Here is a 13652-nt window from a genome sequence, read left to right on the forward strand (position 1 = left end):
TAGTTTTAGGGATTTCTCCTAACCATGCAGGTAAGCAGCAGCAACTTGGCTTGGGGACTATGAAAATACTCTGCGGCCAGTAATTGGACCATGGGTAAGAGCAGAACACTTAAATTGATTTATCTGCAGCCTTACTATTATATTGCCATTTTTCTTCCCTTCCTCCATGATTTCTCTAGAATGTTCCTCCCACATCCATGATCATGGAGTTTACTTGCAAGGAACAAGTATTTTAGGGAAAGAGGTGGTTATTGAAATAGGACACTGAAGTCAACTTTTTTAGTCTCAGTTTAAATTGGGGTGCTAATATAACAGACACCACATTTCAGAGTAAACTGAGAGACTGCCATGCCGAGGAGACAGAAAACTGAGTTCCAGTCTATACAAGAAGTTGGACAGGTAAAGAAAAGATTGTTGGAAATTAGGGGACAGTGTTTAGGAAGAGATCTTGGTGTGCTGTACGTCCTATGGTGTCCCACAAAGGGGCAGGTGAAGGGTAATTCTTCTGTCACCTCAGATCAAGAAGAACAATCTTCGAGGAAATTCCTCAGACTGTTCAGTATGCATCCTCTGTGGTTTGGGAGATATGGAGGTCTAGTCCTGAGAAATCTCGGGGGTAAGAGACTGACTGATCATTCTGACAGCGGAGCCAAAGGGGAAGCGGCTGCTCTCCAGAGCTAGGCCTGTGTCTTAGTCTTTTTAGACTACTACAACAAGATACGTTGAGTGGGTGTTTAACAGACAACAGAAATTTATTTCTCACAGTTCTGCAGGCTGGGAAGTTCAAGGTCAATGCCAGCAGTTTGGGTGTCTGGTGAATACCCACTTCCTGGTCCACAGACAGCCATCTGTAGTGGAAAGGACAAGGGAGCTCTTTGGAGTCTCTTTTATAAGTGTGCTAATCTCATTCTTGAGGGTTCCCCCCTCTTGACCTAACGACCTCCCAAAGACCCCATCTTCAAATACCATCACATTGGGGATTATGTTTCAAGGCATGAATTGGGGGCAGGGGGCCACAAATACTCAGTCTGCAGCAGGCTGCACTCTCAGAGTCTGTCATGGTAAAGCACAAACGTGTTTCCTATGAATGTGCTATGAGAGAGAGTTAGTACACAGTCCTGTTAGAGCTCAGTGATGGTGTCCTAACAGAGAAATAGGAGCCTGCATGTATGGGAGGGAGCAACAGATTGAGAGCCAGAGGCCAGAGGACAAGCCAGCCTCAAGGACAGTACATCCCTGCATCAAGGAAACACGGGTGAAATAACTAGCAATGGGGAGGGTGGTCCCCTGAAGAACATATAAAATTCTCCCATGGAAAAGGAATCAACCTTAAGTGCCAGTTGGGACCAGAAAGTGCCACATTAGCTTCAGACAGTATCTGCCAAGTGAGAGCTTTCTTGTCCCTTTCCATGCTTCTCTTCAGCTTTGAGGGAGGAGGCACAGAAAATCAAATCAGAGGAAATAGTTATATGTCCAGGTTGGGAAGGGAATAGCCACACCTTTGAATGGAGTTTAAAGTTCTAATTACTACAAAAGACTGGATATGTTAATCACTGATTAGAGGGCTCTTATTATCACAAAGGATCCAGAAAAGTAAAAAATTTGCCATCTATCTTGTTGGGAGAGTTACTAGCCTCACAGTATGAATTTTAAAGCTAAGTTTGTTTGATGGCCCAGGGTCATGTTTTTTGAATATATCACTTGCAGTGAGGAATGGGAAGACTGAAGATGGAAAGAGAAGCCCAGTGGTGGCTCTAGCAATGGCTCCTCTCTACATTTATCTTTCATGGCCTGTGCCCCCTTCATGTGGCCTCTGCTTTGCTCTGTCCTGTCCCCATTCTCTTCTTGCTTCCTACACACCAGTTCTTGCAGTTTTCTCCAGCCCAGATTCTGAAGAGCTGGTGTCATCACCTACCTAAGAAGATGAGCAAAGACCTTTATCCATGCCTCCTCATGGGGCAAGGGTCGGCCATTCTGTGGTCAGCTATCCATCCCTGCCTTATTTGGGACCATCCATGAGCTGGGGGCGGGGGGGGGGGGAAGGGGAGGAAGCACGTAGAGCTGCTTCCCTGAACTTTGGCTGGGTGATGTTGGGATAGTGAATAGAGGAAACACAGTCACTATTCTGTCCAGGACAAAGCTTTATCTCTCAATAAAAGGAAAGGGGACCTTAGTGAGGCCCAGCAATACAGAAAGTGTGGGGTTATGATAAGTCATTAGATATCAGGGTCACAGAGCATTTTTACTTTTGTCCTTCACCAGGCACACAGGACAGGAATCTCTAAAATTTCTTTGTACACTAAGATTTGGGTTCAAATGCACTTACAAAAAAGGAACATTACTTCTTTGAACATTGATTTCTTCATCTATAAAATGGGAGTCCTTTGGTGATCTCCAAGAGACTCACAAGAGGCCACCGCCGACCTCCCCACAGGAGAGCATCAGCACCGTGAGGTCGTTTGACACTGACAAGTGTGTGAAAAGTGGGCAACAGACTTCCAGAAAACAGTGGGGGAGCAAAGCAACACGGAGCCAGACACAGCAGGGAAGGCAGAATGATGCAAAGCAAGCTTCAGCCAGCGTGGCTTTGCCATCAGCTTCTGAGAAGTGGCCACAATAGGGGTATGAACAGTCAGGAGTTTAAAGGCACAAAGCCAAAATCTCCCATGCTCCCATTAGCAACATCTCCAGCTTTTATGAGAAGGAGATATTTCATACTCCCAGCTTCTTTGGCTATATTCACAAATGCATGGTTAACCGTTGTTTCTCAAAGCAGCATGGGAATCACAAAAGCTAGCAATGAGAATTTTATATCCTCCCTTGTGCTGGTTACTCTGTTCTTCAGAAGATAAACAGTTCATAGAATTTTATATGGAACTTGGAACAAGCTGGGTATTTTTATTGCTTTGTCAGTGTTAATATGGCACTAGAGACAGCTATAACTTTAGTCAGAGCATATTTGATCATCTATTTTTTAGGATACGCAGCAAAGAATTAATATTTAATCTTATCAAGCTCCAGGTGATGGTTTCTTTCAGATGTTAAGAATGAAAAATCCGTTATAACTAAACTCCTGATCCACTGCAACTCTTAGACTGCCTGTTGTGTTTTGTTGGGTAGAAGTTTCAACTAAACAGCCACACTTAGTCTAGTGGGTTAGGTCCTGAATTGAAACAGATTCTATCAGAAATGAGATTGGAATGATTAAAATATCCAAGTGATAACTCTGAATGGGAGTAAGAAGAATAAAGCTTGTATGGATGGGTATATGTGGGTTGCAATCACAAGGACTTCCATTTTCTTATTCTCCAGATGTCAGGTTAGACCAGTTTCCTTCCTCTCCACTCTCTACAGCAGCCTTAATGTCACTATACCTCACTTTCCCTTGAACAGAGTTGTTGATGGTATGATCACGAAGCATCTTTCAAGGCTTAAAATTTTATGATCCTTTGCTCTTTCAATCCTGACTATGACATAAGAAAATCTGGAGAGAATAAAGAATCCTGCACTTCTTCATATCTGTCCTCCTTTCTTGCTCTGAGCCCTACTCAGAACAAGGGGCTGACTTTCACAGCCCCTTCACCCCTCTCTCCATCTTCTCATTCTGTCTTTCCTGCCCAAGAATACTGGAAATTTAGTTAGATGGAGTCAGAGGTACAGGATGCTTCTCCTGCAGGTAATCAAATTTTCTTTATATTTCCGTTATGGCATCAGAAGTGTGTGATATGCAAGGTAGATGGCTGCCCTAAAGTATTGGGAATTTTCCCTTTGGAAAGACAATCCTTTGAGAATACAAATATTCTTAGGAGAGACAGCATCTTAAGCTAATTCCCATTAAGGTGTTGGCAAATTATTGGAGCATGTCTTCTAACAGGAGGTACTAGATGCTTCAGTAAAAATGTACCCTGAGAATTTGGGGGGAAAATACGTGGAAAGGAGAGGAGAGGATCATGGAAGATAAAATTTACGAGCAGCATGGTTTTACCTAGGACTAGCCTTGTTAAAGCTTCTAATTTTCTTTTTAAAGAACACTATAAAGTCACTCTGGAAGATGCTAGAAAGAAAATTATCAGAGAAACTTTGTTGCAACTGGATCAAAAGAAGGAATGGGCCACACAGGTATATTTCAGTTTCCTTAAAAACAAAACAAATATTGCTCCCCTATTTTTTCCCATGGTATATTATAATGATTAAGAACCTGAGTTCTGAAGTTTGGCAGTTTAGTTTAAATCATGGTTCTACCACTTACTGGGAATATAAACTAAATTTGTTCCTTGACTTCTCTGGGCTTCAGTTTCCTAATTTGAGAAAAAGGGCAATAATGTTATTTACCTTTAAAGAAGAGTATGGGGATTAAATGAGATGATTTAAGTAGCATAGTGCTCATAAGGAACAAGAGCTCAGTAACTTATTCAGTTTTTTTTAAGTAATAATAATGGCTACAACAAATTATTAAATACAAGTTTTGGATGCATTATAAAATGAAATACGATTTGTCTAAAAAGTACTGTCATATATATCCAAACCTAAGAGAGTACACTTTACATTGCGGAGCTTTAAAATTTGGGGAGATAAAAAAATGTTTGAGGGGCGCCTGGACGGCTCAGTCAGTTAAGTGTCTGCCTTTAGCTCAGGTCATGATCCCAGGGTCCGGGGATCGAGTTCCACATCAGGTTCCCTGCCCAGTGGGGAGACTGCTTCTCCCTCTCCCTGCTGTACCCCTCTGCTCATGCCCACTCTCTCTCTGACAAATAAATAAAATCTTTAAAAAAGTTTGAGATATAATTTCCAACATTTTGTGTTTCTAATCCCTTTGTTTTCACTGTCCTTCCCCTGCCCCCAGACTATCTCTTTGGTTAGTAAGATCCCCACAGGGACTGTCTCTTCATTTAGAGTATTTCTTCTTCAAAATTGTAAACATCTGGTCTTCTTTAAAGTTCTTCACTGAATTTCAGTTGCTATTGTTTGCTGCTTAACTGTTAGTTCAATTGTTCTTTCAGTTACTATCCTACTGCATGACTTTTACAGACTTATACAAATATAGATTATGGAGAACCAATAGTTTATTTGCCCATAAAATTCAGGCCATTTGGGACTGAATATGATGAAACGGTGAAGTCAACAATAAAATGATCTGAACATAGTTAAGATGATTAAAAATGCATCTGTAGATCAAATATATTTTAAGTATACACATTCAATATATCATGAGGACTGTTCCAGATACTGCTCTGAGCATTTTACACGTATGTCTCTCAACAATCCTATAAGGCAGGGACTTGCTAATGAGAAGACTGAGGCACAGAGAAATTTCTGTGGCTTTCCTAGAGCAAGTGGCAGAATCGAGATTCAATTCCAGATGTCTCCTTCAGATCATCGTTCTTAATCACTACCTGATTATCACTACCTGATACTTGTCTTTTCTCTACATTAATGCCTAACACCCACACATGTGAATGAATTTTCCCCATTTTATCTGGCTATTTTAGCGTAACTTTAGCTTCTGATAATCCACCATTGTGAACCTTGGCTGCATATTGGAGTCACCTGAGAAGTTTGGTTAACTCATTTGGTTCCTCAGAGATGCTCTTGTAATTGGCCTGCGATGTTGACTTGGTTTCTGGATTTGTCAAGCTGCCCAGGAGATTCTAGCATGCACCCAAATTTGAAGACCCCTGATCCACTGTTAGTAAATGAAGCCATTAGCCCACTAACTTCCGTTATGAGATGTATTCTGCTTCTGTTCAAGTGAAATTCTGTGTTCCAGGACACTTCAGAGCGATCAGTGGCAGCTGGAGTATAAAAGGTCTTGGTTCCTAGGGAATGTAGGTGCACCCTTAGTCTAATTAGCATGATTTGAAGAAAAAAAAATTATTGCAAATCTTCCAATTCAAAGAGTGAGATAAATTTATTCTTAACATATTTTTAAATTACTTCTGTCTGTGTTATGATCTATAAAATTTTTCCTAATTTCTCTTGTTTTGGTTATGCCCTTTGGTTACCGAATGTGGAATTTCTAGCATGGTATCCATATAAAGGTACCTCACAGATAAATGCAATCTTTCATCCATTATAAAGTTCCTTTGGGGAAAACTATAAATAAACAAAAATCGAAAATGAATTTACATTTTATGAACTACTGACAAAGTGATGCTTTTCCTGTTTTCTTCATCTAAAATGACTTTCTCTAGGAAACAGTCTAGTTACCCTGAAACTATTTGCTATTAAGTTTGTAAATATGTATATTTTTATTACTGACATGCAGAAGTCTTTCAGATTAAAAATGTAGTAAGAGAATCTACTCATGCTTTTGCTCTATGTTGGATTATGTCTGTGACCATAAACTTGAAGACTATTTGGTCCCTGAAGTTCACCTGCTTTAATCATGGAACAGATCACTTAATGAATTGATTTCATCATGGCAATCAGATTCTGTCACAATGGAAGCCAAATTGAATGGATACCTATTGTCTAGTTCTCTAAGTCACCTGTGTTAGGCAGTGTGAATCAGCAAAAAATAATATGAGAATAAAGAACAACTGAAGCAAAAGTTCTTAGATATATTCCCAAAATAATTGCACAACATAATGTAAAACAATCAGATAAGTTGATTGTGAAGCACCTGCTGCAAGTCTTCCTTAATACAGAAACTTTCTTTTAGAACGCCATACGGTTCATTGACAAGGGCAGCTACCGAGAGATCTGGGAGAATGACTGGCTGAAAAAGGAGGTAGGTGGAATTTTATTTTATTTATTTATTTTTAAAGATTTTATTTATTTGTTTGACAGAGAGAGATCACAAGTATTCAGAGAGGCAGGCAGAGAGAGAAGGGGATGCAGGCTCCCCACTGAGCAGAGAGCTCGATGCAGGGCTTGATCCCAGGACCCTGAAATCATGACCTGAGCCGAAGGCAGTGCCTTAACCCACTGAGCCACCCAGGCGCCCCAGTAGGTGGAATTTTAAAAAAACAATTTCTTCTTTCTCATTTTTTTGAACTGGAAGGGACTTTTATTTATGAGCTGAAGACATGGGAAAAGCATAGAATTGTGACTAGCTAAAGTAAAATTTAAGTGGAATCCTAATCTTATTACAAGCTGTTACTCAATGAATACCATCAATAATTTCAATAACAACCAGAAATCATTTTTGGCATCCTGACTCATATAATGTACTCAAATGTATGAAGCTTCTTTATGCCCTTAAATTGATCTGGTCTTCCTCAAGACTCTACTTCCTTCTGGGTAGTGGGAGGAAGGCTGAAGGATCATTCTAACCTCATTCCCTGCTGTTTTTGAATTGCCTTTTGGGGATGACATAGTCTCCTTTGCATAAATGTTCAGTCGGTTAGATTTCCTTACTTCCTCCTGCTCTGCTCCAAGACGGATCCTGTTATATAAGGAGGTGGGGCTTACATGCCCTCTGTGGGGCATGTCATTAAAGAGGGCTCAGATCTGTGGGTTTCCTTTGGATCTTTGCTCCCTCTGCCTTTCATCTGTACAGGACATGCTTTCGTCTGCTCCCTGCACTGGTGACTTCTGAATGGACTGCTCTGGCCTTGTGGATATCATGTTGCAGCCAATACCGAACCCACAGTTGCAGCCATTTGCCAGTGGTCAAGATGTCCCTACCCACCGCAGTCTCTACATCCTGTCCTAGCTTGGTCATCAGACTCTCTTCACACCTCTTTCTGGAGAACATGTGGGAACTAGTGGGCCCAGTGTGCTTGCTACCTTAGACTCAGCTCCCCGGGTCTCCCTACACCAGCGCTGCAATACTGCTCTCACTGAATGTGGTCATGGGAGGACCTCTAGACCTTCTTTGTTATGAGGCCCTGTCCTGTGTTCCTCACACTGTACAGACTAGACCCTCTGTCTTCCCTCCTTACACTCATGTACCTGGAAAACTCCCAACTCTCTCTTAGGCACAGACTTTGATGCTTGATTTCTTTCTGAATCATTTTGTATTTACCCCAGAAAGTCTTGAGTACTTTTTACTCTTTGCTCTCTTGTTTCAAAACTCTGGTTAAAATATGTTGAAATTGTCTGTTTTTGCATCTATCTCTTCACTGCAGAGAACAGGCTATGCCTTTTCCACTGCATGTCCATGAGAACTAATAAATACTCTATGTTCAATATATAGTTATTGAATAAAAGGATGTCCGTGAATATAGATATATTCATTGGAGATATGAATCAAGTACATGGCTTAGATCTTGCATAAAGATGTGAAAGCACGTTATTGGATAAAAGAGGTAGATAATCTTTGGGCTAGATATTACAAGGTGCTACAGAAGATGTGCAAAACTCACTCCTTGGAAATTCCCTTTATATCCAGACAAGTAGTCACCAACCTGTGCTCAGACACTGTCTATGAAAGAACACTCACTCTCTTTTGGAAGAATTCACTTCAGCTACACACAGCGCTTGTTAGCAAGTTATATATATGTACATGATTCTCAAATGTGCATGTTCAGCACTAACATGTGTGTCCTTAGCTCTAGACCTGTATCTTTATTTGCCTGCCAAATATTTCCATATGGATGTCCCGAAGGTACTCAACATAACTAAAGCAGGATTCGTTAAATTTCTCTTTAAATTTTCACTTCTTGCATCTCCTTTTTCACCATCTGCTCAGATACCTGAAGTAAAAATGTCACTGTCACCTTCTCTTCTCTTTTCCTTGCCCCCTATTTGACTGAATAGAGTTGGTGAATCTGGGAAACAAGTAATTTAAAAATTAATGTGCTTTCTATGATAGCAACTATTATCTTCAAGCTGCCCTTATAAAGTCATGGTAAATAGGAGTCCAAACTGCTTCCAAAATGAATCAAGATGAATCCCCAGTTTTAAAAAATGAATATTGATTTTAAAAACTCAAGGTGAATGGGTGCCTGGGCAGCTCAGTTCGTTAAGCATCTGCCTTCAGCTCAGTCATGATCCCAGGGTCCTGGGATGGAGGCCCTTGTGTTGGGCTTCTTGCTTAGTGTGGAGCCTGCTTCTCCCACTCTCTGCTCCTCCCCCTCCTCATGCACATATGCCTCTCTTTCTCGCCCCAGTAAATAAATAAAATCTTTTAAAAAAACCCAAAAACTCAAGGTGAGCCTAACAGTTAAAGAATATTAGGGAGCAGTTTAATCTTGATAGTTTTATTGAATATAACAGCATAATCCTAATTAATAATAATTTAACAATTCAAATCTTAAATCATAAAAGATGTCATAGATATTAGGTTCAGAGAGAATCCCTGTAAAAATTTATATCTGACTGATAAGAAAGGGTTTTTTGGTGTTTTGATCCTTCCTACTAAAGCCACAAATTATATTTTGTTTCATTTTATTTTTTATTTCTCATGATTCAGTAGAAATAAAAGACAGGAAAAATGTCAAGTTTAATTAAATCATGAGCAAAAGAGCTCAGTAATAAAGGACAAATCATTTTAAGGAAATTTCTCCTTATTTCAATAAATACTTATTTTAGCATTATTAAATTTACTCATAAAATTAATTAATATCATCCCTGGCTATAAGTATTATCACAAGAATTGAAAATTGCCCAGAAATGGAATAATGTATGTCAATTAATTTCTTTGAGAGAGGTTTAGAATGATTAACAAGGGATTTTCAATAATGGAACTCCTGCAGGAAAAACATGTCATTAAAGGTACTAAAATACAGTGCAAAAAAAAAAAAAAAAAATAATAATGGAAGTCCTGAAAGCATTTCTTTATTTAACTATCTTTCACCGATAACCAAAAACTTATATCTGTGGGAAGGATATGTAGTGTCCTATGCATGACTTACATTATCTGGTTTTATTTAGCATGATAATTAAGGAAGGGAAGAAAACTGAAATTTCCAAATGACTTAGATTCACTCAACAAATAGAAAGCCAATAAAACTAGACAAAGGGATTCAAAGAGGTTAGCAATCAGAGTTTCAAGTGTGAGAAGGCATGAAGCTAACTTGCATCTTGCAGGGGAAATTTTCAAGAGCACACATTTAATTCAGGATCCTAAGTCTCTAACTTATAATAGTTTAAATTATCTTTCTCAATCTCTTAAGTACATTTCTTGAGTATCTGGGGAGAAGCCAAGATAAGGAGAGAAAAGCAGTCTTCTACTTCCTCCTTTTAACTTTCTTACCCTAGAAATGTAAAGGTATTTGTATGGCAATAAAAAGGAAGTAGTTTTCATTTCCCTAATATTTCAAAAGACTGAAGACAGTAATTGTTGGGAACCTTAGTTAGTAGTCCAAAGGGGTCAGTGATGCCACAAGATATCCTAAGCTTGGAAGATCAGACTTAACTCCCCAAAAAGGACCTCTTCATTCTCAGTTTTGGAAGGAGACCAGGAACTGTGTGTGCTGCCTCCCAAGCATGCCAAGCCCTTGGGTCAAACATTTCCAAATGTTCTATCAATTCCTTCTGTTTACAAACTCTAAATATAATTTTTCTCATTCTTTGACATTTGAAAATTATTAACTTTTCCTTAAGGCATTCAAGCCCATAATCAAGCTGATGATCTCCCAACGCACGAGATGCTAAAGCACCAACCCCTAAAAGCTTTCTGTAATTTAGTATTATGGACTTAAAATGGTTTGCTAACTAGTTTAAAACAGGTAAATAATACATGCTTTTCTTTCGAACTATAAGCCACCAGCAATATTTGAGCCTTTTCTATGGCACTAGTATTGTTTTATGTTACTGTTATTCATGTATTTGTTCACCGGATTGTTAGCCTCTTTGAGGGAAACTCTTCCCATGCCTCATTCACTTTTGCATCCTTCTATGTCTCACACAGAACCTTGCTCATAGTAGGAATTTAAGCATTTAATACATGACTTATGTGAGAGATATGCATGTAGTAATATACAGAATGTTTCCAGATTCCAAAATGCAATAAATAAATTTCAAGTACAAGTAAAAAATGTTAGTTATCTAAGTACTCATCTCAGCTATGATCTTTGCAACACCTAACAAGAGATACTGAATCTAAACCCTGAACCTTTTTTGTTTCATCATATTCCCTTGAAATACTTACTTTTTCCAGTTTATCTCCATTATTCCCATCAGCATATCACTTTCTCTCTTATAGTCTTTTTAAAAAAACATTTATTTATTTATTTTAGAGAGAAAGCATGCTTGGGGGGAGGGGCATAGGAAGAGGGAGAGAGAGAATCTCAAGCAGACTCTCCATTGAGCCCAGAGTAGACATGGGGCTTGATCTCATGACCCTAAGATCATGACTTGAGCTGAAATCAAGAGTCAGATGCTTAACTGACTGAGCTACCCAGGTGCCCCTTTCTATACTCTTCTAATTCTCCTATCGTCCTGACCTATGTCCATGAGCTCCTCTCAACGCAACACCTGTATAGCTCATGCTACATGAGGCAGGCAGAGAGGTGAGTCTAATAACATCCTATATATCTTTCCTACTACCTAAGTCTTTAGACAAAGTTTCCAAAATATACTTCTTAAAGACTGAGGGGAATTCCATCAAAAGAAGCAGCAAATTTTGTTCATATTTAATTAAGTTAATCATATTTCTTTAGTAAACATTAAACCTATGTCTACCCACGACCTTCCATCACCTGCAAAATAAAAACCAAACCCTTTAGCATTATTTCCCTAATTGTCCAGTTTCTCTCCTACTTCTCCCACATCCACTTTGTAGCTATCCAAACCAAAATAACTGTGCCTAACATGTGGTTTGTTCTGCCTAAAGTGTACTTCTTTTGTTGTCTGAAGAATCCCAACTTGGTCTTCAAGATCCAGATTAGATATCATCTCCTCTATTAATTCTCCCCTACTCCCTACCCCAGACCTAGGGTGAAACTCCCACCATAGCTGAGCATCTTCCATTATGGTTTGATCATACTGCTTTTTGTTTTTTATCACCATCTTCCCCATTTAAGCACAACAATAAGTTAATTAGTCTTATTTTCATGTTTATCTCTACCTCCAGCACATAGAATGCTCCAGGGTTTCTGAAGAGTAGGAAAAGACAACTCCTGCCATTCACTAATAACTGCCTAACCATGTAAACAAGTTCTGCAAACAATCCAGAAAAGACACCCACCCATCACTTCTTAGAGAGGAAGGACAAAGCAAACCCAGTGATAAATAAAATAGGATAGATCTTCCCCTCAGGCAAATGGACTTTTAGGAGTTGAGTATTTTACAGAAGACTATCTTGAACTAAGTCAACAAGTACCAACATCCATCCATTCTCTTCTGAGAACAGATTGCAAACCACAAGAAGGAAGTTGAAAAACTGGAAAACATTATTCATGAACTGGAAGAAGAAAATTTGGTGCTTATTGATCAACTATTCAACTGTAGACTTGTGGATCTCAAAATACCCAGGTGAAAGTCATTAGCATATCTAGAAAGTAGCTTGTAAACATTTGTATGTGTAAGAAGTTGTTATTTTTAAAAGATGATAAAATGTTTTAATGCTCTAGCTGGATGGCAATAGCTGCAAAGAAAGGCACTCACGAAATGGCCACGGTGAAGGTGTAAGATTATTACAATCGGCTGTGGGTGCATGCTAACTTTGGCTTGCTTCTTCTAATAATGCACTGTAATCTTAACAGCAAACACTTAACCAGGAACATCACAACTGCTGACCTTCAAAAGCCTCCAAGTCAGCAGGGAAAACGGGCATAAAAATAAAAGCATACCGGTGCAGCAGAAGATAGCCGAGGTGTGATCAGCTTTGCTGTAGCTTCCCGGGGGTCTTCTGCGCTTTGGGTTACCTTGTGGACTGTAACATTGTTTCCTTTGATAGTTAGTGGAAGAGTCAAGCTACCTTCCAGGCAGAGAAAATAGCCTTGCATTCCAAGTCACATTTATTCCTGCACAAGAGAAACCACATGTGTATTTTAGCCTCTTTTTTTTTTTTTTTTTTAAGATTTTATTTATTTATTTGACAGATAGAGATCACAAGTAGGGAGAGAGGCAGGCAGAGAGAGAGAGAGAGGAGGAAGCAGGCTCCCTGCCAAGCAGAGAGCTTGACGCGGGGCTCGATCCCAGGACCCTGGGATCATGACCTGAGCGAAAGGCAGATTAGCCTCTTTTTCTAACCTGACAAAAGAATTCTTCACACCAGTCTTGAGGAAAACTGGGGCCCTGGAATATGGAATTCAAATTCAGAGTGGTGGTGATAATTTGGGCAAGTCGTCAGAAACAATCGATACTCTGAAAAGTACCATGTTTGGAGAGAGGGGAAACAAATCACACCAATGCAGGGTGTGCATGTGGAAGATGGAAGATAAATGTCTTGGTCCAGGAGTTAAAGCCGAGAAATTAAACATGGTGAAAGAGCCGCGAAAAAGTTCCTACTCAAGTAGTTCTTGTGGTTTGGGTGGCATGGAAAAATACTGTTTGTGACATAATAGAGTATTTCTTGTCCACAAACTTCCCGACGTGTTCCAAGCAGGGTGGCTACAGGTATTGTGGGGTTTCGTTTGCTGGGCTAAGGGATGGGCAGCAGGATACAAGCATGGAGAAACATGAATTGTGTAGTTGCGTTACAGGCTGAAGTCTGGTGGGGCAGTATAGAGACGGGGCTGGACATCTGCTCCCTTACACAATGTCTGCGTGGTGCCCTGGAGAGGTAGACACCTGTGCAGACATGGCGGGCAGTCGGCTGT

General features: G+C 39.7%; 1 protein-coding gene across 1 annotated transcript in view; it reads left to right on the plus strand.

Annotated features, from left to right (window-relative positions):
• The window catches only part of CCDC83 (coiled-coil domain containing 83), a 46696-nt gene that overhangs the window by 26809 nt on the left and 6235 nt on the right, over positions 1-13652 (plus strand). Inside the window, exons 6-8 of the mRNA XM_046014213.1 lie at positions 4028-4119; positions 6662-6730; positions 12242-12363. Of these exons, the coding sequence (XP_045870169.1) occupies positions 4028-4119; positions 6662-6730; positions 12242-12363 (283 nt within the window). The remainder of the gene's footprint in view (positions 1-4027; positions 4120-6661; positions 6731-12241; positions 12364-13652) is intronic.

The sequence above is a fragment of the Meles meles genome, chromosome 8 (assembly GCF_922984935.1).
Source record: "Meles meles chromosome 8, mMelMel3.1 paternal haplotype, whole genome shotgun sequence".
Classification (NCBI taxonomy): Eukaryota; Metazoa; Chordata; class Mammalia; order Carnivora; family Mustelidae; genus Meles; species Meles meles.